Source organism: Puccinia triticina, chromosome 17A (genome assembly GCF_026914185.1).
Source record: "Puccinia triticina chromosome 17A, complete sequence".
Lineage (NCBI taxonomy): Eukaryota > Fungi > Basidiomycota > Pucciniomycetes > Pucciniales > Pucciniaceae > Puccinia > Puccinia triticina.
The window spans coordinates 2,990,996-3,014,060 of record NC_070574.1 but is presented as its reverse complement, the minus strand read 5'-3'; the positions used below and the strand labels follow the sequence as shown (position 1 = coordinate 3,014,060).

Below are 23,065 nucleotides of genomic sequence, written 5' to 3'. Positions count from 1 at the left end.
TGATAGATATTACTATATAAAAGTAAGAGCTATCTTGGAATCTGCCACATTTTCTTAAATATTGATTACAAGACTCTTGGTTATTTGCATAGTACCAACACTGGGTCGCTACGCTAACCATAGCGGTTAGCGTAGCGTAGCGCAGCGCGAATGCGCTATTTTTTAGTGTAGCGTTAGCGCAATTGCATGCATATGCGCTAACGCTACGCGCACGCGGTGCGCAGCTATTTTAGCTGATAGCGTAGCGTTAGCGCAGATGCGCGCAATTGCGCTAACGCTACACATGCAGGGCGCAAAAGAGCGCGCGCTACGCTGCGCTACAGCGCCTTTAGCGGGAAAAATGGGCTTTTTTTCCGCTAAAAGCGCTGTAGCGCAGCGCAGCGTAGCGTAGCGACTGTAGCGGCGCGCTAACGCTAACAAAGAATTGGCGCGCTGTTAGCGCCGCTGAAAAATTAGCGCAGCGTAGCGGCGCTAACAGCGCGCTAACGCTATGCAAAATAGATGGGCGCTTTTTGCCGCTACGCTAACGCGTAGCGCTGAAATAGCGTAGCAACCCAGTGTTGATAGTACTATTAGAGGGGCAGGTCTTTCAAACCACCCGTAAATTGTAATATCCTTTCAACATATCATACAATTTATTTCCCCCTCAAAGGAACTTTGATTACCCATCCATCCCTGGAGTCCTACACCGTTATGATGACCTTGTCTTTGAACCATTAGACTTGGTAGGATGAGTAATTGTTTTTATAACCAAGCAATATATCCTCCCACAAGATGGAGGAGAATTTTGTCTCCCTCTTCTTTTTTGGCTTGACGATCCAAACCCGGCAGCCAAACAGTTGGAAGAAATTGAAATTTGGTTTTGCTTTGAACATCAGTGCAAGAGGGGAGGCTTTTCCTTTTGCAAGCGAGGGAAGGCAGTTGGTTGTTGTGAGAATGAAGACTGGTTGGTGGGTAGAAAAGTCCACTAGCCGCCTTCTTCAAGAATATATGTGTCTGGGCTGAGTGATTATTGGTGTCTCAGCTCCGCACTGCTGCTTTCCGCTAGCCTTCAGCGCTCCTCAATGAGTCTGATCTATAGTGTAATAATCCACAAGTGAATAAAGCTCTGAACTCCGCAAGTAATCCCCGTAAGCAAAAGTTAAGGTCACATAAAACTCTTCTAATACTCTAGTATGTCTGTAAGTGTAAGTACAATGATGAGTAGTAAGTAAGATGATGGAAAAAAAAAATAGAAGAGAAACCATGAACCTCCACCCCCTTCTTTCCCTCCACACAATTTGCTGTTCCCACCCAATCCCACAGATCCAACATTTTCCCGCACTACTTCGTCAGCTCCACCCGCTTTCCCGCACGTAATTATCCCAGACTCTTCTCCTCTCTGACACCCTCTGTCTAGCCCCCCTCAGTCAGTCTCTTGCCACCACCATCACCCCAATTCCACCCTCTTTGGCTGCTTTGGCTCACCTGCTGCCCGGCTGCTATAACTACCAGTCCACGAGTGTATTCCTCCGCAGTCCAGCCCTGTCTTTCCGCTCCGGTCCAACTATCCAATCCAAAATCCGCGATTTGTGCATTCCATCTGCACGCGACTTTCCGTAATCTTTCTTAGTCTGCTTTCTGACATCATCCTCAGTGCTTATGTCACCAGAATGCACTCTGCACTCAGCCGCTCTGTGCATTCCTGCCCGTGCTATCTCTGAGTGGACATTCTGCCACGCCTGCCTATATAAATCACCACATCGTGGCTGTAGCTGCCTGTACCGCCTCCGCCCACCATTTGGGGGACAAGTTGACTTGCATAAGCAGACACCACATCATTTCAATGATGGTCCGGTTTGCTCACTCAGCCATTCCATTATTTTGAGGGGTGTACGCCGGCGCCACGTTGTGCTGTATACCCTTGGACTTTAGGTATTCTCTGAGGGTGCCATTCACTAACTCACCACAGCCGTTGGATATGATCTTCTTCATGCTAAGTCCCGTTTGTTTTTCAAAGAACACCTTGAAGTCTAGAATGGCCTTTTTTGCCTGACTCTTTTCTTTGAGGATGACCATGTGAATGTACCCACTGTACTGATCCACAAGCGCCTCCATTTGTGGGAGGTGAGATTGGCCCAACCAGTTCGCCGTGGATGACACTAAGTGGTGCATTTTTGTCTTTGAATGAACCTTTTCAGGGAATTTGGGCGAGTTTTCCTTGCATACAGGCCTTGCAGGAGTGTTTTTTGGTAAGGTCAAGTTTGTCAGGGGCTACTTGTGCAATGCCGCCGGTGCTAGTGTGGCCCAGCCTATCATGCCACTTCTGGTAATCCAATAGTTGCGGCAAGGCCACCGTGGCCAGGCTGGTTTCATGCTTTGAGATAGGGGACCCACCTTCTATCTCCAGAAGTTGATTGGTGATGTTGACTGGAAACGGTTCAGCGGTATTGAGAGTAGATTGTCTGCTCAGTTGCAGCGTACCACAATGCCAATGTTAAATGCACTTAGTTTGAAACCTCTTGCATATTATGTGTGCCATCACCTCAAACTCATTTCCATGCAATGTGTACTTAGCTCAATGGTTAGATTATCACACATGAATGCTGAGTATGTGAGTTTGACTCTCAAAGTACACAAGGTTGTGGGTTCAGTACCCACTTCACTTGGACCATACTTTTCACAAGTTCAATAAGCGGCATCAAGCTTCACTTCAAATTTTCCATATTTCTCGCTTATAAAAGCTTGGTGTTCCATTAGCTTTACCATTGATAAAATGTTGCAGGATAGTTTTGGCACAAGTAGGGCCTTGGGTAAGACCAGGATTTGTCCCGATTGGAGTAAGAGTTCCGCTGTTCCTTGGGCAAACACCACAAGTTCTGATCTTCCACTACCAGTGACTATGTTGATGTGCACAGGGGTCATCACCAGGGGAGACTTTGATGCACTCTCCAGAGAGTGCCAGAGTCTAATTTTATGTTTTTCTGGGTCTGATGTGAGCCAGATGTGGATTAGGAAATGATTGATAAATTCTTCAGAAGTCAATGAGAAGTGTGTCAGAAGTGATGCGGAATTATCACAGGACCTTGTGCAATGTTGTATAGAACCATTTAATTTTCTAAGGATAACTTAATTACAATCTTTCATGAAATCATAGTTAATCAATGCCCAATTATTACTCATTTATGGTGAATTTCTGTTGATCAATTTCTCTATGTCAAAGGGATTCCAAACAACGTCAATGTGACTTGCGGGGGCTTTCATGGCTTTCTGACCAGTTTTTACTTGTAATGTAGCTGTGAAAGGCCCCTCTAGTGATCTGTCACCCTAATGTACGCGCGTACACGAAGGTGACATTGGCAAAGTGGAAAAAAACTCACATGCATGTGCATGGAGACATTGGAAAACAAACAAACACAAAAAAAACTCACAAGGTTATACGTGTTAAGAAGTCAGGACATCTATCTGAAATCTGGGACCACACACCTCAAAGCTTGACTTGACTCATATTTTCACCCTACTTTCATCCTTTTTTGGCTCAATTCTGGATGATACCGTCCTTCTTTAGGGAAATATGCCAATTCAGATGGGCCTTTCACATCATTCTAAGAGGGGTGTACATGTTGTTGATCTGCGGGAGGCCCAACCTGCAATTTGTAACAAACTTACACACACGCACATGACAGTTACATTAGCAAAGTGAAAACAATGACCAACTTCATGTGCATATAAATAAAATGAATTTAACCCCAATAATCCATCTCAATTAAAAAACAGTTCAAATTGAATTATGCATTGATTGTGGCCATTGTGTCTTAGTGGTTTCAACCGCATTTCAGTTGTTTTCCAGTTGACTTCTGCATGACTTCTGGATGGTTTATGCATGAATCCAGAATCAGTTTCAGATCATTTGTAGATTAGTTCCAGAATTTTTCATTAATTCCTACACTACTTTCATCAAAGGCATCCAGCACAGTTACAGAAAAAGGGTACAGTATGGCACTCTCTGGAGAGTGCGTCAAAATCTCCCCTGGTGCATGGTTGTGAAGTAGGCTAATGAGTTGAGCATGTGATTGCTTGCTCCTGAATTGAGGACTGTTGATAAGGAGGACTTGGCTGCTGTGGTGTTGTAGGTGAAGGCTGGCTTCAATATAGTGGTGTTTAGTGCTTCCTCATCTTCTTTATCATGCTTGTCACCAGCTGTAGTTTGGTAGGAAGAGCACTGCCTTTTCTGCGGCCCTTCCTGCTGCTGCAGTGGTCTTTCAGGCAGGCAAGTCAACGGGTGTATGGTCCAGCAAGTTGACTTGTTGTGTGTGGTGAATTTGGGTTTGTGCTTTCCATTGCTGCACCTTATTGCCGCCAGTGGTGGGCCAGTGTTAGAGCTGCTATGTCTTTTGGGCTTGCGGCTAGTCCCCGTAGCGAGAACGGTTGAGGCGGGTTCAGGCTCCTTGACAAACCTGCGTTTATTGGCAGTCTTGTGGCGGCCATGTCGCGCAACTTGGCAATGATTTCCTTGGGCTTTGCCAGTGCTTTGAGATTGGCAAAGAGAGCCTGCATTAGCATAGGGCGCCTTTTTGTGATTTTGCCCACAATGCCACAGCCAACTAGGACATCCGGAACCTTCAAGCCGAGGGAGCTAAATTTGGTGAGGCTTTCCTCCATTTTGATGATGTACAAGTTGAGATCCTTGTTGTACTGAATATCAAGCCACTTGTTCCAGACTTGGAACATGGACAGTAACAAGTCGGATGCATAAATTGTCTTGATGTCTGTCCAAAATGTGAACGGGTTCTGCTTGTTTTTGTTGTTGATGACACTGGTAAAGATTGTGTTGGAGATTGCTTTGCTCAGGATGCTACAAGTTCTGAGAGCTCCTTGTAGCTCCTTGTTGGTAGGTTCCTTGGGCAGGGGCTAATCAATTTAGGTTTTGAGTCAACGGGGTTGTAGATGAATTTTTATGTTTCTTTCCCAGAGTGAGAAATCAGTCCTGTCAAATTTTGGAACGTTCACGTGGTCCTTGTCTGGACTGTAGGCATTGTTCTTCAATGGCATGATGTTTCTTTTGGAGGTGCCGCTGCTTGACCCTTGGTTGCGCGTGTTCGCCATCCTGTCCTACTTTCAGCTTCTTGTTTATGAGCAACAGTGGGTCAGCTACGCTAACCATACCTGTTAGTGTAGTGTAGCGCAGCGCAAATGCACCATTTTCTTAGCGTAGTATTAGCGCAATCGCGCGCATCTGCGCTAACGCTACGCGCACCAGATGCAAAGCCATTTCAGCTTTTAGCGTAGCGTTAGCTCAGATTCGCGCAATGGCGCTAACGCTAAGCACGCAGGGCGCAAAAGAGTGTTCGCTACGCTGCGCTACAGCGCTTTTTGAGGCAAAAAAGGCTTTTTTTCCGCTAAAAGGGCCTTAGCGCAACGTAGCGCAGCATAGCGGCTGTAGTGTAGCACTAACGCTAAACAAAAATTGGTGTGCTGTTACAAGGGTGAAAGCGCTGCGCTTCAAAAAGCGCAGCGCAGCGGTTAGCGCAGTGCAATTGGCCCGCGCTGCGCTGCGCTTACTTATAGCGCTGGTCCGCTTGCGCTTGCGCTAATTGGTTTGGGGCGCTGTTTTTTTGCGCTTTTTGCGCACTTTTTATAGCGCAAACAAGCGCAGGGCTGCTAGATTATAGCGGTAGCGAAGCGCGTTCACGCTTTGAAAGCGCAAAATGAAGCGCGGATTTCCGCTTTTTCATGGTCCAGGTCCGCTTTTATTAAGCTTTATAGCGCACAGATTGGGGGAGGGGGGGCGACCATAGGTTTGGAGGAGATGGGATTGGCATAGACAAGAAATAGGAACGGGGGCATAAATAAGAAAGGGAAAACAGATGGTGGGGGGAGGTGAGGAAAGAGGGAAGAAAGTAATTTAGGAAGCCTTCTTGAACTTTGGGTTCTTTTGAGCGGCATCAATCACTGCCTGACAATCTTCAAAGTCGCCTCCCATCTTGACACCGTTTCGTAGCCACAGGTGGCTGCTGATGCATTGCTTGATGGTTCAGGTGGCAAGGCCTGTCCTTCCAGAAGCACAAATATTGGCTGCAGCCAAGAAGGTCCTTTCAACGGTGGCTGAGCTGGCAGAACACGCAAGGTAATCCCTTGCCAAAGATGCAAGGACTGGGAAGTCTTTGCAATGCAACTGAGGGGTTTGATAGTGGAATCAGCAACCGGGAACAAGCGAGTAAAAAAGCAACAAGAAAAGGATGTGCAAACCTTTCCCTTCTTATCCAACCCAAATTCCCCCTTGTTGTAGTGTTCCAATTTGTTGTTGACCACAGGAGCTTTGCCAGAAGATGGGTAGAAATCAAATTCCTTACCATCAGAATCCGAGCTGGAGTGATTACCGATATCGTTTGGTTTGGATGATTCTTCAAGAGGGGAAGGTGGTAGGCCAGCTTGGATTTCCTTGCGCCAAGTGTCAAAGGCTTTCTGGACTAGATCAACGATTTGGTCCACATGTGTCTCAAATTGTTTGTGAAAAAGCATCATCCTCCACGCTGGGTGAAGGAATGTGGCCAGCACCACTGTATTGCACTCAAGCGCTAGATTCAAGTACTTCCGAGTTGTCCTCATCATTGGGTCAAACATGGGGGCCAAAGGAGACAAGTAGGCAGCCGCCTTCCTTTTCTCAAGAGTATCAAGAATTCGCACATACTCGTAGATGACCATTGGTAAGAGAGGCTTATCGCCTTCCATCCTCTTAGTCATTTCCAAGAAGTCCTATCAGAAAGGAAGCAGTGATCAGCTAAGGAATGTCTGAAGAAAAACAAGAAACAAGATGCTTACTTTCAGGACAATGTTCAAGCTATTCACATCACTCCATTCCTTGGAACTCAACTCATACTTCTTGAAGAAATGCTTGGCTGTCGATTTTCCAGAGCACTTATTGGATTCATTCTCAAGCAGTTGCTTGATGACCTGGGAATTGTGTGATGTTGGTTAGTTAAAGCACAGATTAATCCAGTTGGCCAGCCTTGAAAGCTTACTCTCCTGCCCTCGTAAGCCCTTGAACGGCTCTTGTAGGCAATGTTCCATTGTATTCCGTAGCCACCGATCACACCACGGCCCTTATAGCTTAACTTTGCAGCCCACAACCTCCACTCCGCCTGCTTCTGTGGTGAAGATGCAATTTGACGACATATGTAGTTGAGCTGTGTGGAAAATTGTGGCCTTCAAACTTTTGTATTGTGAGTGGCTTTGAAACGATAAAACACACCTTTTTCAAAGTGAGCCCGATCCCACGGCTGCTATCGTCATCATTGTTTTCATTGTCATCAGCCTTGGGTGAACCAGCCGCTGCATTGTCTGGATCAATATCTTCTTCATCAGACTCTTTGATGACCTTGGTAATTTCTTCAGTCGGTTCATCCAACTCAACAACAGTCGCAAGGGCTGGAAAACTCTGGTCAGCCTTTTCGGACCGAAGCATCAGTTTTGAGATCCGCAGAGCCTTCAGTCCGGCACCAAGGATAAGAGCAATCACATGGCATATGCAGTGGTGGCGATTGCTTTCAACGTCCCATTTGGTGAGATCAACGGCCAAGAAGATTGAGGCAACTTCTCTGGCCATCGTGAAGTTGTTGCTGCCAGAGTCAGTAGTCTGCACGAGAACGTAGTGACAAAAGAAAGGTCAGCTGGTGCATTCCCCCTGAGGGCGAGACAAGATTTCAAGTACTCATCTTTTTATGCAGACCATGTTTCACCAATGTGTTTGCAAAAGGAGCCGCCAAGTAAACCCCATTATGATGCCAAGAAACATACTTAATGGCGAGATGCTGCGATACATAGGTCCAGTCCTTGTTGATGTAGCAGCAGGAAATACCTACAAAAGCCTTGTGGCTACCCTTGGTTGTCCAAACATCGGATACCATGCTGATCTTCGAGTCAGAATCCTAGAGCAAAGACCAAAATTCAGTTGATGTAGATATAGGAATTCATAAAAAAGATGCATACCTTGATAGCTTGGACAACCCGCAAGCGTTGTTCGACATAAAGCTTGTGTGCTTGAAGCGCGGCCCAGAATTGAGATCGGATATGGGAATTATGGACAGCGTAATCAAAATCTACTCGGATAAGATGATCTTTGATTAGTAGCCAAGGGAGGCAATGCCAAACGATCCATATGACAATTAGCTTGTTCAGAGTTTTGCTGTTAAAGTTACCTTTAGATACAAATGCTGTCAAAGTACCCGCTGTTTCTGGATTCGCCTGCGCTGCTGCTTTGAATAACTCGGTTGCAGTTGGTGGGAGTTTGGCGCCAGTGGCAATTGCCTTGGCCCGTCCAGGGCAGGCAGATCGTACGGAGCCTTTGTAGTGGGAACCATCGCGGTGGGCCTTGAGGTTGTATTTGGAACGGTTCTGCGCCATGTATTCGCTTGGGCACCACCGACAGGCGTAACCCGTTGACTCGGGGGACTAGGATTCAAGTCATTGACATCAGGCACATCATGCCACATGAGTTGAAATAGAAAATTCTTACTTGTTTGGGACCCATTCCATGGGCGTAAAAGTACAAACGTGGATGATTGTACCCCTCCTTTGACGCTTTCTTGGATTTTTCTTGGACTTTGGTGTTTTCTTTGTCCGAGTCCTGTACTGTGTCAACAGTAATCTTCTTGCCGGTGCGGGTGGAAACTTGGGTGACCTGGGTGAATGCCTACCAAACAAAAGAGAAAAGAAAAATCAATGAGATGCAGTAAGCGGGTGAAAGAAAAATGAGCCAAATCTTGCCTTATCACACATGGAAACTTGGGTGCTCCCGGGTGCACTTTCCTCCTCCAAGGGTTCTGCAATTTCTATGTCACTGTTGGGCTGAGCTTGATTTTGGGTGCGCCTTGGTGGGACTTGGGTACTAAGAGTTCGACGGGAATCACCCTCAGTGCGGACAAAGCCAGGTTTTACAACGGGGGTTCGGAGTCGGGTTGATTCCCTGCGGGCAGATTGTGATACCTCAGGTGAAATTTCAGCAATATTTGGTGGGGTGGAGGGGACCACATCGGAGGTATGGCTGTTAGTATGGTTGGGTGACATTCTCATAAACAAGATTTAGTTGGTTGAGGGAGCTTCCAAGTGAATCTGTGAATATGTGATGCAAGATTGAGTTGCTGGGGAGGTGGAAGTATCTGCCCAATCGGAGTTATTTATTTGGTACAAAAGATGCTTGGGTGCTGCGGTGGGTCGCCTGCGAGGTGCAACCCAACCTTTGGGCAAGCCAACTGTCGCTGGGCTCTCCTCTGCGCAGCGCTGCGCTTGTGCCGCTACACAGCGGAAAATCGCGCTACACAGCGTAATGAAGCGGGAAAAAGAGCGTTTAACCCGCTTTTTGCGCTGGACATAGCGCAAGCGCAGCGCGAAACCGCTGCGCTTGCGCTAACGGCTCAGAGAAACAAGCGGGGAATCGCTCAACTTAGCGCAAGCGCAGCGCGCCGGCGCTTGCGCTTGCGCTAATTGGCCTGAGGTAGAAGCGGGGTCCCGCTGCGCTTCGCTAAATGGGCCGCTTTCTGAAGCGAAGCGCAGCGCTTCACCCTTGGCTGTTAGCGCCGCTGAAAATTAGCGCAACGTAGCAGCGCTAACAGCGCGCCAACACTATTCAAAAAAGGCCAGCGCTTTTTGCTGCGAAATTTATTGCTGAATCAGATTCATATCCTAATTACAATGTTAGGAATGCATAATGTGAGTAGAAAGTGTGGTCCGGTATGCACCTGAAAGCAGGGCAGGAAGTACCCTGGGTCTATTCTGTCTGGAGGTGAGAAATGGAAAAAGTTTTGGCTTTTGCGCCGGCTTTGCTAGTTGTGTGATCTGCGGCAAAAGCTCCCTGTGCGCCAAACATGCGTGATATTGGCTTCAGCGGTTGTGATCTCTTTTTGTTCTCTTTTGTTATGTCTTTCTACTCACAGGTATAATCCGAGTTAATGTATTAACTTTGTCTTATCCTGAGTTTTGATGGGTCTTGCACTGATTGAACAAAGTTCATCTGTGTTAGCTGTTTTGGTCTGGACTCTATGTGAGCTGGGCTTTACTTATGGGTAGCAGGAGCGTCTGATAGTCTGGGTAGGTCTGTTTTTTTCTTGAGTCCAAGGCATTCCAAAAGAGTTCTGTGGAAAGAACACAATAAGGTCAGTCTTACGGCTAAGCCTGCTTCTTGTTTGGCCTTGGGATGTAGAGGGTTCTTGGGTTTGTCTGTTCTTGTCTTTGGGCTTTCGGCTTGTTGCGCTTCTGTAATTGGCAAGGCGATACTTTGTGTTAGCTTTGCCGTTGTTAGGGCTTGTGTCAGGACCGCAAAAGGGGGCTAACCTTTCTTTGCAGCTGGGCTTGCGCCTTGGTCTGGCCACGCAAGCTTCCGGAAAGGTTACTGCGGGCTTTGGTCTGGATTCCTACACAGTTCACATGTGGCATTCTCCTGTGTAACTTCCATTCTAGCTCCACTCAAGCAGACATTAGTTTTTTTTGGCACAGCCACTGTGCATCATGCGCAGTGACTGTGCATTGAAGCTTGGTCAAAGGCAAACTATGACAAAGGTTGAAGTTCCATCACCAGATTCCTTAGAGCTCTCACATGTCAACTGGTGGCACTTGCTTGACTTTTTCTTGTAGTGCCTGTCTGGTTGTTTTTTTTTTTGCTAGGAACAGGTGGAGCAGGGCTTGTTTGCCACTCATTGCATGGGCCACGGAGAATTCGGGACGGGTATTGGCAATGAAATGGGTATACATCAAGACCGTGCTTGTGTGCACTCTCGCACACACACACAAAAACCTCAAATTGCTTGTTTATTGTTCTTCGGAGGGAGACGCTTCGCGCCCAGCAGGGCACATGGTTGGAGCCAAACAGTAACGGTGATGGGCGTCCAGGACGTTGGGGAGATCGCGAAACAGGCGAGGAACAGTACACCCGCCACACTACGAGGCCGGGTTAACAGCAAGGTTTGTCCGGTTTGTCTAGGCTGAAGTATCTCCACGTTGGCAACTCAAGGCACCAAATTGGGAGCAACTGGTACACACCGGTCTCCGCACTTGAGGGCCGCTGTGTGCTCTGTTAGAGACTGCGACTACTGGTACAGCCAAGATTGCAATTAAGAGAAGTGACCCTTCTGCTCAGCTGATGAAGGATATCCATCAAGTTATATGTTGGGTGGAGCATCTGCATATTACGTGTGATCTGCGAGGGGTTCTGCCAAGCGTTTTGGCTTGTGGAGGTTATGCGCACGGGCTTGCCACTGATTATTGCAAATGATTCTCACTGATCTATTGTAGTGGCAGCATCTAGTGGCGTTGATGGCTTTTTCTCCCAGAGATCAGATAATGGCAATACAACTACTCACCAAATGTGACGAGAGTGATTCGGGTTAGAGCTACTTGCCGCAGCGGTAGACACGGTGACTCAAGATGGAATCAATGGGGAAAACGTGGTGTAACATTTGGGTCTTTATCTCGTAAAGATGGGACGTCATAAAAGTACTCGAAAATAAATAAGAAATAAGGAAACGGTGGTTATTAAAGTGATATGTACATGGCGAAGCAGTAAACACAGCAACAGCATCTGACCATAAGAATAGTGAAGGCAGTGGGGTTGAGGTGGGGTGAGCAAGACGGTAGCACATGCTGAGGTCAGCTCATAGAGCATCTAGTAGGTGACAGGGACAGGACGGCCATTTGTCTCGTTGATTTCGAATCCAGGGAGTGCGGAGAAGACACGCTGGATGTGGTGGAATCAGCAGCATTGCAAACCTTTAGTTTAGCATAGGTGTAGAGACGCAGTGAGAAATGACTGGCTACTTACACATTCACCGAGCTCGCATCCGACTTCATCGGCTCCTTCGATAGACATGCAGTTTTCTCCCTCGTTCAGAGACTCACATCCACCGCATGAAGTGATCTCAACTTGAGTCTGTTGGTACAGGTCTGGGGTCAGCCAGAGTTGTGGACGAAGTGCCAGGAATAGCATAGCTACTTACGTCGATACATTCGTGCCCGGAGGCGTTGGCGCTGATGGGGCAAGCAGTCTCTTGGACGTTGGCTACCAAGTGGAAGCCCGAATGGGTTGGTAATTAACGTCCGGGGTCACAAGGACTGTAGACTGTCGTACTCACGGCAGACTTTCTCGCCAGTGTCACGACGACGACGGTGGTAGCCAGCGTATTGACTGGGCTTGGGCTTGTAGCCAGGAGGTGAAGGCCAGTTCCATACTTGCGAACATCCAGTTTGACACGAGCTGTAAGTGCGCTGTGAGATAGGGGAAATAACCTTGGATTGAGCAACATGCGATGAAGTCAGGGCACGGGGAATTGAGTCACTGACTCGGCAATTTCTGACTGGCGCCTGGTAGTCGGAATATTCATTGATCTCCGGCTGGCTGTAGATCCAGTCCAAAGAGGATCCACATGATGACATACGGGACTGGACCTTGCTGGCGTGCGATGAATCCCTTGCTTGCCACGGGAACCCGCCAAATCCAGAGCTGATTCCACCCCACGACGACTGTGCGTAGCCGAGATGTTGGCTGGCTTCACTACATCTGCTTGAAATGTGGGCATGTCTGTATACGAAGGGGTTAGACACGTCAGCATGAGCCACACTTACAGCGGCAAATTGGGGATTTGCAGGGTCCTTACCCTAATCTGTCGGCAGTGGCCTTGAGCTGAGCCAATGAGCCGGTCAGGGTGGCCATCTGGTTGTTCACGGTGTTACAAGTGCTCTTGAAATTGGCTGCCGCGTCAATGACTGGGAGAACCGACGCAGCCAATGCGAAGATGAGAAACTTCATGCTGAGGAAAATTTGAGAGTTGTTTCTGAGTGGTGGTGGGGGCGATGAGAGAAGTGATTCGGAATCGAGCTATTTAACCAGAATAAGAACTGTTCCGAGGAGTGCGTTGGAGTGTTGACTGATGCAAATGATAAATTAGTTGGAGCGAGCGGGTTGGATTAGATTATATAGAGGGAAGGTGCAAGTCCAAATGTGAATTGATAATGGAATGATGTCCTAACCACTTGCTTCTTAGACCTGCTTTAATATGAATGATCTCGAGGGAGGGCCTTTGGCGGAACCACTCATGGCGACCGATTTGATGCACGTATTCGTCGGCCATCTAGGGGACACGGGTTTCCCTTGCTCACTGCGAAGTGCCCTGAGTGCTGATACCCGAGGCATTGAGCTAGATGCCGTGTGCTTCTCATCTTTCTGTGGACAACTTTCCTCCAACGATAGGCGTTTTTCAGCATCCACCTCTGCTTTTGGCCGTCCTGGGCGAAAAACAGACGTTCTCGGCTAGTCGAAGTGAGTCCCATCACCACACTAGCTCTAGAGTCTCACTTGCCCGATCCCTTTTCACGACTACAGCCGCGCAAATCATCCTGTGGGTCCCAGCTTCGCTTCTTCTGGGTCTTCTGAGTCCGAATCTTATCCTACTCATCGATCCGCGCCAAACTTCACGCAGATTTACCCTTGGCTGGCACTCAGCGGAGGGGACTGTGCACGTCTGGAGCTTTCTGGTTAGGGCACGCGAGCTAAAGATTGGGGCTGCCGTCCTTGTAGCCTAAATATTCCCGTATTCTGCCTCTTATCACAAGTCCCTCGAACCGGACTGGCGTGAAGCGCGACCTCCAAAGAGGCTCGAATCGGAGAGCCATACTGCCTGGGCTGGCGCGAAGCGTGACACCTGAGGCAGGAGCTTGCAGCTTATGTTGTGCGATCGGCTTGAGACCTTTCATTGGTACTGTAGTTAGTTTATCCTTCCTTCTATCCATTATCTTCCCCCCCATCTCATCCCCATTCGCGTGCCTCCCACCCCACCTTCCCCCTTAAGACAACCTCTCTGTTATTGGACCTGCAGCCCCTACTCTTGTTCTAATTTTCACAACTTATTGCTCAAATAACAAGTAGAAAGCTCAAGAAAATGCGCCGGCGCTATCGCTGGCGGCTCCGTTAGGCAGTTACGGCTCCACTGAATACGACGACACTGGAGGACTTCCCGTCGGCATTTAGAGAGCTCTAGATGCCTCTCTAATTCCTAAATTAAGACACCTCCCAAAACCACAAACAGCACACATGAGAGCAACAAGCTACAGGCTTAGGAAAACATTTTCCTTTATGCTGAAAATTAAGAGTTTGATTGTGTAAATTGAGATCTGGGAGGCTCCAAAAACTTGACGGAAAGTCCTCCACTCAAAATTTTAATGAATAAGTTGATGTTGTGTGGGGGTGATGGCTTCTGCAAAATATCTGGATCATGTGTGTGCGCTCCTACGCACTGCCACAATTCCTGGGCAAACTGACTTCTAACTATTGGTCGTGCTTTGTTTAGAGTACATTGATTGGCATGGGACTGCCCCAATCCCTATGTACTTGGATCCACTGGATTATTGGCCCAATTTCTTTGATTTCACTGTGCCCCGTATGTTGAGATGTTCTCGCAAAGTTGCTAAGGTCAGGACAAAGCTCCACCGGGTCGGGACCAAGTGAGGGTACAAACTCAACAGAAGTCCCTCCTTGGGGGAGCGTAGCTGACGCTTCGCGCCTCCTCGGAGACGCTCAGTTAACCTCCGTGAGGGTTGCACGTCACCTAATACGCAGCGTCAAGGGGCAAAGATTCCCTTCTTGATGGTTGTCCCACAGACCGGTCATCGTGCGACAAGAAGGAAGTCTCTCGTCCTCAATGACAGGTCTGAGGACCAACCACCAAGAAGAGAAAGCTCCCTTGTTGATGAGTGATTTGTTGAGAAGGCAGGGAGTCTCCTCTCCTCAACGACTCGCCCAGAGAAACTTGAACTTAACGAAGTCCCTCTGCTGCGGGCGCGTGTCTTGCAAAGCAAGCCTCCGACAGCCCTCGGCAGGAGGGACTTGCGCCTTATCGCCCCTTTTTGCAGGGGCAAGATTCTAAATTTAGGTGGCAGGAGTTTTCAAACCTCTATAATTCCTTCTCGATACTTCGGGGGTGAACTCGCGAAGCGAGCCTCCGTCAGGAGGGACTTACCCCTTAGCTCCCCGAACTCGCGCACCAAGAATGTATTTTCAAGGTATTTTGTTTATTTTTTCTACAGCTCACCCACCACATCCACTCCTTGTTTATTAGCTCAATGTCATTGGAACATGCTGGAGAAAAGAGTACGGATGTGTACATCTCCCATGATCCCCTCTACATTCTTGTGGAGAGCAAACTGTGGAAAGTGTGCTGGTGAGCACAGACCCTTTCCGTGCAAAATCCTCATTTTGTGTATATTTCAAGATTTTTTTTGGACCAGAAGGAATGTCGTGAAGTTACCCAAATTTTGTAGGTTGGACAGGCACAAGCTAATCTTTCACCTAAGCAACTTTATTCCAAAGAAAGACATGGAAGCAAGGAATTATAGAGGTTTGAAAACTCCTGCGACCTAAATTTAGAATCTTGCCCCTGCAAAAAGGGGCGATAAGGCGCAAGTCCCTCCTGCCGAGGGCTGTCGGAGGCTTGCTTCGCAAGACACACGCCCGCAGCAGAGGGACTTCGTTAAGTTCGGGTCAAGACGCCCTTGCGATAGCGTGTCTTGTGAAGGTGCAAATGAGACGTAGAAGATGAAAGCGCAGTCATAAAACCGAATCCGAATGTTTTTCAACGATGCGCCTGAATTCAGGACTCCTGCAAGTCCTAACACGGGCCGGCAAAGAAGTTCAAGTTGCTGGTGAGTCGGATATGAAGAGAATTCCGTTGTGTAGTTGAATGGAAAAATGCCATGGCTGTAGATTCTTCATCCGCTGGGCTTTAATCCTGCTGCTAGGCACTCGCAGAACAAATGATGAGATGAATTATAGCTGTCGAGGTATACGAGGTAACTTAGGAATGGAAGAAAACAACAAGGAGTATGTGTTCTTTTTTTTACAAGACTTCGTCACCCTCGACTTGTTCAGCGGTAAGACTGAGAGTTTCTAACTTGAATCGAGAGGCAGAGGTGGAGTTATTTTTGAGATGAAATTGGTTGAGGGTATCGGAGATGAATTTGAATTGGCCGGGTTCGATGAGTGCGATGAGTTCCCATTGGTCTTCATCAGTCTCGTCTAGTTCGACCTTGGTGGTCGATTCTAGGATGATCGGTTTTAGTTTCTTGCTCTCCTTGGTTGTCGGCACTGTTAACCTGATCTTCATCTGACTCCTCGAAATCGAGATGATCTCTGGTCTCGATGAGAGTGATTTTATCAACTCGAGCGCCTGTTTATGTCAAGCAGAAGAAATCAGTTATGAGGGGGAGGGAGTATCAGATCAAGAGTGTCCTGGGGAAGTAAAGGCTGACCTGAGTTTTAGAGCTTTTTGATAGATTGACTGAGAAATGCAATTCTTCAAGTGCTTTCTCGATCATGGAAGAAGTATGTGGACGGTTGGTGAGAGGATCGACAGTTTTCTCGGCGACAAGATGAATGATTTCTCTCTTTTTGTCGACCAGAGCTTGAGCGCGTTCCTTATCGGAGACTTGAAGTTCCCCATTTTTCAAGATTTCTAGTAGAATATCTTCGGATGGGAGTACTGTTGCTGGGTTTTTATTGGGTACTGGGAATGATTTGAGGAGGTCGGAATGGGAGGCTAGTTGGCCCTTGGACACGTTGCTGAAGATCGTGTCCGTCTGGATTACTTCTGAGAGATCCGTTTCGACTCCTGACCGCCATTCCATTACCTGTTGTGATTTCCCTCATGTCGAGAAAAAATTGTAAATATGAACCCCATCAACAAGAACAAGCGTTTTCTGACAAGTCAGTTTGTACCTACTTTGTTTTTGTAGCAAGCAATCTCAAATCGCTTTCCAGCCTTCTTGAGTCTCACTATCGACACATTTGTCAGTTTGATCTGGTTGGAAGGTTGGAATACTGGCATCCTTGGTAAAATGTATGTGGTGGTTTTCTTTAGGTGGTCTTTTTGGTGAAAATCGCAGTTTGCTTGGATGAAGTTTTGGTGCGGCTGCCAGATTTGGAGTGTCCGCAGTGCGTGTCACCCTATAACACACAGCCACAGCACTTTCCCCGACTGACTGCGTCCACACCATCCACCCAGCATGTCGCATCATCGACCAAGGGCATCAGACTTCGACCCACCCACCCGCGACCAACGATCACCATCCCCATCCCATCATCAAAGGCAACAGCAGCGCAGACCATCGCCAAACTATGAAAGGGGAAACCAACAGAACAGGCTCACCCCCGAAGAATCTCTAGATCGCCATCATCGCAATCACCATCATCATCAACAAGAACGGCCCCGGGAAAATAACTACTCGAACGGAGGATACCGCCAAGGTGGAAGAGATGATTTTTTTGAAAAGTAAGCAGGCCGCTTCATCAGTAACCAGACACGAAATTGAATAACTCTGTTCCTGCGCCAAAAAAATGAAACAGACGAAGGTTGGATCGTGCGAACGCGCCAGTCATTGGTCTTTGGCCCCAATCACCCACGCAAGCTTATGGAGAAGAGAAGCAGAAGAAAAAGGGATCAAGTAGTAAGAAAGAAGACCGACATCGTTCATCGAAGGATAAAAAGAAGCATAAATCCTCGAGAACGAAGCATCATCGATCATCCGATGATGACTCGGGAACCGACCAATCAGATGACCATAATCGATCACACAAGAAACACAAGTCTCGAAGAAGGAAGAAAAAGTACGAGTCGGAGAGTGAGGATGAGAGTAGTGACGATGAGCGTGCTCGACGATCCAAGAAACGGAAGGGCAAGTCGAAATCAGTCGAGTTAGACGACCGAAAAGAGGAGGAAGATGACGATGTATGGATGGAGAAGGAAGTCGCACCACCGACGACCACGACTACAATCCAACCGGAAACAACGCCGCCAAAGAAAGAGAGCCTTCCAGGTCCATCACGTCCAATAGCGACACCGATCGAGCAACCTGTAGAAACTGGGAGGGCCGAGTCATTGGTCGACGATGAGGAAGACGTGGGCGAGGTCGGACCGATGCCTTATAACCATGCAACCGGCAAAGCGATGGATCCTAAAGAGTTCGGTCGGGCTCTGAGACCCGGTGAAGGTAGCGCTATGGCCGCCTTTATCGAGGCTGGTGAACGTATTCCCAGGCGTGGTGAGATCGGCTTAACGGGAACGGAGATCGAAAAAGTTCGCCATCATCTACTACTGCATTTCTTTGATCCCTTTATCTGACTGTTTTCTCCGCTTAGTTTGAAAACGTTGGCTATGTCATGTCTGGTTCTAGACATAGAAGAATGAATGCCGTGCGTATCAGGAAAGAAAATCAAGTGATTAGCGCGGAAGAGAAACGTGGAATCCTGAAGATGCAAGCCGAAGAGAAAGCTAAGCGTGAAGGTCAAATCATATCTAGCTTTCGTGAACGTCAGTCTTTCTCCTCTTTTTCTTCTCAAAAGTTATGCTGCTTTTTCTTCTCTTCTGGTTGCTTACTCTTGTTTTTGGGGTGGTTGATTGTTTTTCGACAGTGGTTGATACTAAGTTACAAGAAACCGGCCAAAATTGATCTGTTTACATGCGCTTCCTCATCCTTCCTGCACAGTGTTTATACTATTGACTACCTCGAGATCGCAATCGAGCACTCTGTCTGTTTCTTTGATTATCTCCATCAGCTTGACAAATTTGGATTCCGGTTTCTCCGACACAAAAAGTCGGTTTGGTGATCGTGGTGATGAGACAATCATCTTCTTGCCAGCTGGATAGTCTGATACGCAAGCAGCATGGGAGCGAAGTATTCGCATATTGCGGCAGTTCAGTCGACTTGCAACTTTCCAAGCCAACTTCCTGTTGTTGAGAATAAATAACAGCTATTCATGGATATCATGTTGTTAGTAGTATTTGCCCACAATTCGTGGGGCTGATACTCGTTGACTTTTTGTTTGAGTTTGTTCGGCATTGACAACAGAAGCCACGGCTGAATTCATGGCAAAGTGTGAATTCAAGTCAGTGCCAACGTAGAAGGCATGTGTGGACGACGCCACCATGGCCCTGAACACTTGGACGACCAGACCCTGCCAGAGTGTCTTTCCTGTTCATGCGGCTCTCCGCCTGTTTTGTCCCATTTTCAAGACAATTGCCCAAAATTAGCCAGAGACTCCCTTCCCTTAGTATGTTCCGTAGTTTGTTGCTATGTAGTGTGCATTTGCCTCGAATTATGGTCTGGTCACTATGTGAATGGAGTTTGCTCTTGCGAATACTCAAAAGATTATTAACTAGATCTAAGTAGATATACCAAGGAAAAATAAGAAAAATCATGGAAGATTCTAGTTACTGAAAAGCTGCGCCACGCTGCAGGAAGTGGTGATTATAGCGCAGCGCAGCGGCTGCCGCTAAAGCGGTAACGGCCCCGCGGTACGCTACCGCTTTGGTCGAGGCAAAATGCGAAGGCGTGGCAGCGCTGAGAAAACGCCGCTACCGCTACGAAAAAGTACAGCGCAGCGGGAGGCCGCTTTTCCTCGCTTTTCCCCGCTTGTATCCGCTTCTACCACCTTTTCCACAGTTTTACAGCACTTTCAGTGGTGCAAAAATAGCTCCACGTCAGCCCAGAGGCATTGGAAAAGCGCTTGCCCGCAACTTTCCGCTGTTTTGGGCGCCATTACCCAGAAGCATCTGCTGTTGCAGCAAGGGTCCGCTGCGGTGCGCTCCCAAACAGCACAATACCGCTCTTTGGCAGCTACTTGTATGTAGCCGCTTCTGATCAACAGGAGACTTAAAGACGTCCAGAAGCAAAAGTGGCAGCGGTTTTCCGCTGAGAAAAAGCGTAGCGCAGCGACCCACAATCCCCTGGGCCTTCCACATTCCTACACGCCGTCGGCAGCGCATCGGTTTCACCCTACAATACCGTAGAGTGAACAAACATTGTGCTAAAGAATTTCATGAGTAAGACCAATTTTGTGCATGAACTTGGATTTCATTTAATTCTCATTATACATAAGCACCATTCTCAGCTTATCATTGTCATCGCCTGCGATTTTTTTGTTTGCAACTTTTTTGAAAGTCCAATAGATCTTAATATGGGAAATGATTTCCGAGTCCCAGGCATCCTCAATGAGAGCAAAGAATCGATTGGTTGAAAATAACTCTTTCCATCCAGGATCTTCTTTGGATCCGCGGGATACGGTTTTTTTGTATCCAATGGCCGATTGTGGCAATTTGTTCCAAAAGAAATCGGCTCTCGACCATGCATCTGGTGGGATGCTAAGGCCGTCCTTGAGTCCGGTCGAGACGAAATAAGTGTGACCCGTCGCAATTGCCATCCACACATGGAGTTTTCTGGTTGCTTTCATGAATTCGAAGCTTTTTTCGTATTCTAACGTGCTCGGATCCATGCGGTCATTCAATCCGAGTTGTTCGGTAAACTTGGCCCCGTACTTCTTTTGGGCAAAGTCTAAGATGTCAAATGAAAACCTTAGGAATTGCAACATATGCTCGTCCTGATATTCCGGGCTGACAACTGGTCTAATCAAAAAATTCTTCATGTTCATCAGCTCGTCTTTGACTTCTAGGAATCCATCTGCCAATTCTTCTTCATAATGGGTTTGAGTGAGTTGAAGCTCTTTGGAGACAATTTTTTCCATCTTGTTTAGGAAGTTCAGATGCCATTGTGCTTGGATTGGTAACTTCTTGGGGTCCATTCTTTCATAAGGGAGAAATCTGCCATAGAAAGACTCAACAAAAATTTTGAGGCGGTAAAATACCAACAAATCTTGTTCTCTTCTTCTAAGCACTAGTGGTTAAAGGAAAGATTGGGGTAGCATTAATATACACTTGATCAAACTAGGAGGAGCTCACTCCAAGAGATTTTGTAGTAGTCATGAATCGCTCACCATTGAAAATTTCCGCAATAGATGTCAGCAGTGGATGGTTTTGGAGGAACTCAACTTCTTCTAAATTGCCGTGAAACTTGCTCCAGTACCTGATATCCGAATAAAACCTCCCATGAGATTCCATAGCAAGCCATCTTAAGAATACAGGGTTCCTCAAGTAACCCTGAAAACTTTCATCTAACTCGGCTGGGATAAGGTGGTATTTGTATAAATAGCTTAAGATATGGAAGATGCAGTTGTTCCAAGCGGCCCTAGCATAGAAGTTAGGGCCGTCCAAGTTTGCGGTGGTGTCGAGGAATGAGACTAGCTTCCGAATCCATTGCTTGTACTCTTCCAATTCCAGAGAAGGTTTTGGAGTAAAGTCGAGTGGCTCTCGGCCGACAGGTTTGGCGGTGGGAGTCGGTAATGTCTGACAACCATATATAGTCTCAATAAGCTCGTAAAAATCGTTCAATTCCCCTAGGATTCTTTCCCTGGTTTTCGAGTCCATATCGGCAACATGTGATGGCACGGCCCCGTTGGTCACACTTCTAGTGTATTCAAAAATTCCTATCATCGATAACCAATCCGTTTGCCTCATTTCCAAAGTTTCTATGTACCCAAGAAATCATCTTTATCAGTCACTATAACTCTGCATACTGATGTCCAAGTAGACAGGTTTAACTAACTCTGATCGTGCTGCATTCTCAATCCCGGTTCTGATGACGCATAATCTCGGGTTAACGATAGGACAAGATGCGCCAGCCTGGTACATAATCCGTTTTTTAGGCTCACCGATTTCCTGTGCAACAGCAACAAGATGCTGGTACGCCGAGCTTCCACTAATCGGCTCAGTCTGCTTGCTGGACTGATCCGTCTTGCCGGCCTCCTTGACGCCCAGAGGATCGTCTAATTGATCCGCGATGGCTCTCAGTCTTCTCATGTTGCATATAGTTAGAAGAGTTGGAAGCCATAAAGGTGTGGTGAATACGCGTACCATTTTTGCCTCGGCTCATGTGAGAACCGGCCCGGTTGGAAGAATTTTCGACATCACTTGGGGTGAGTGCTAAGTCCATGGGATCGTCCAAAGCTATGAAGGTAAGAGGAAATCAGCATCGCATTTTTATTCGTTATAAATTGACTTGAAATGAGGAAAACGAATCATTATGTTTACCTTCGATACCGCGTTCAACCTCCTTCCCCTGGCTTGCAACTTCCTTGTTCAGCGGAGTACATGTGCAAATTTCCGCAAGCAATAGGACGACCAATGTTAAGGTCAATGCTCTCAAATAAACCATAACCGAGTGTCTTGGTTGTGAATAAGTCAAAAAAATATTCAGGGGTTGGTCAGCAGCGGGTTGGTCAGCAGCGCAAACCAGTAATCTCGTGCAAACCAAGCTCAGGTAGGAAAACCTCTTACTATAACTTGTATCTGAGTAAATATTTTCAACCGAGATTCTGCCTGACGGTGTCGTTTTAGGAATGCAGATGAAAACTGGTGGGCTAGCTGGGAACTCCGATTGGCTCACCCTTTATGGAAAAACCTTTCCGGCCCTGCAAGTCCTTCCAGCACAGATACATTTGTTTGCATCACCTGTGTTTCAACATGTTATCCGGTGTTACAGCAAAAGCGAAAAAGCTTGCGGGTGCGGGAGGCCGAAAATTGCCTGCTGCATTTCAGCCACACACCTGTACAGCGGAGCTGTACAGGATGTCACATCGCCTCCGGGCGACTGGTTGAGCTTGATTTGCGTGTCGGGCCGACTGTTGGGTGGGGCAGGTAGTCCTGACGAAGCGGCCGACGAGGGTAGAATTGCACCAGGATTCCAATGGTGCAACCCTCAATACCCCAATGTTGATAATGAAGGAAATAGCATTTTTCTTCCAATGATATTCCTGTATGCAGCTTGACATACAGGACCTATACAGGCTTGAAGGGCAGTGGCTGAGATTCCAAAATTGGGCCTGCCGGGCCGCAAGCTTTTTCGCTTTTGCTGTACATAGCCGTTTCAAAAGTGAAAATTGAACATTGGTGGAATGCGTACCTGGGGTTCTGTAGGGGCCCTGCTAAGCGAGGGACTGATATGCACATCAAGTTAGGGCATGTACACATGATTTATGGTATTCAAAATTGCATATGTCACTATTTACATAAAATCACAAAACCAATTTTGGCTGGGAGATGTCAGCGTGCATAAAACTTTAAGTGACATCTCCCAGCCAAAATTGCAGTTTATGATTTTATGTAAAAAAATCTTATGCAATTTTGAATACCATAATTATATTCAAAATTGCATAAGA

General features: G+C 47.2%; 4 protein-coding genes across 4 annotated transcripts; 1 reads left to right on the top strand and 3 right to left on the bottom strand.

Moving 5' to 3' along the window:
- Positions 1-11,635: 11,635 nt before the first annotated feature.
- On the bottom strand, positions 11,636-12,775 carry PtA15_17A260 (uncharacterized protein; the record flags this gene model as incomplete). The annotated part of the gene is made up of 6 exons (XM_053164358.1): positions 11,636-11,707; positions 11,792-11,899; positions 11,967-12,028; positions 12,102-12,234; positions 12,310-12,547; positions 12,624-12,775. 6 exons carry the CDS (start codon positions 12,773-12,775, stop codon positions 11,636-11,638), a joined length of 765 nt encoding a protein of 254 aa, XP_053028333.1.
- Positions 12,776-15,857: 3,082 nt separating this feature from the next.
- On the bottom strand, positions 15,858-16,844 carry PtA15_17A259 (uncharacterized protein; the record flags this gene model as incomplete). The annotated part of the gene is made up of 3 exons (XM_053164356.1): positions 15,858-16,187; positions 16,270-16,647; positions 16,740-16,844. The coding sequence occupies 3 exons, from the start codon at positions 16,842-16,844 to the stop codon at positions 15,858-15,860; spliced, it is 813 nt and encodes a 270-aa protein (XP_053028332.1).
- A 178-nt stretch (positions 16,845-17,022) lies between these two features.
- PtA15_17A258 (uncharacterized protein) lies at positions 17,023-18,465 on the top strand (the record flags this gene model as incomplete). The annotated part of the gene is made up of 4 exons (XM_053164355.1): positions 17,023-17,288; positions 17,363-18,092; positions 18,155-18,326; positions 18,428-18,465. The coding sequence occupies 4 exons, from the start codon at positions 17,023-17,025 to the stop codon at positions 18,463-18,465; spliced, it is 1,206 nt and encodes a 401-aa protein (XP_053028331.1).
- Positions 18,466-19,668: 1,203 nt separating this feature from the next.
- Positions 19,669-22,062, bottom strand: PtA15_17A257 (uncharacterized protein; the record flags this gene model as incomplete). The annotated part of the gene is made up of 7 exons (XM_053164354.1): positions 19,669-19,791; positions 19,898-20,685; positions 20,786-21,376; positions 21,454-21,483; positions 21,560-21,673; positions 21,762-21,854; positions 21,939-22,062. 7 exons carry the CDS (start codon positions 22,060-22,062, stop codon positions 19,669-19,671), a joined length of 1,863 nt encoding a protein of 620 aa, XP_053028330.1.
- Positions 22,063-23,065: the final 1,003 nt, after the last annotated feature.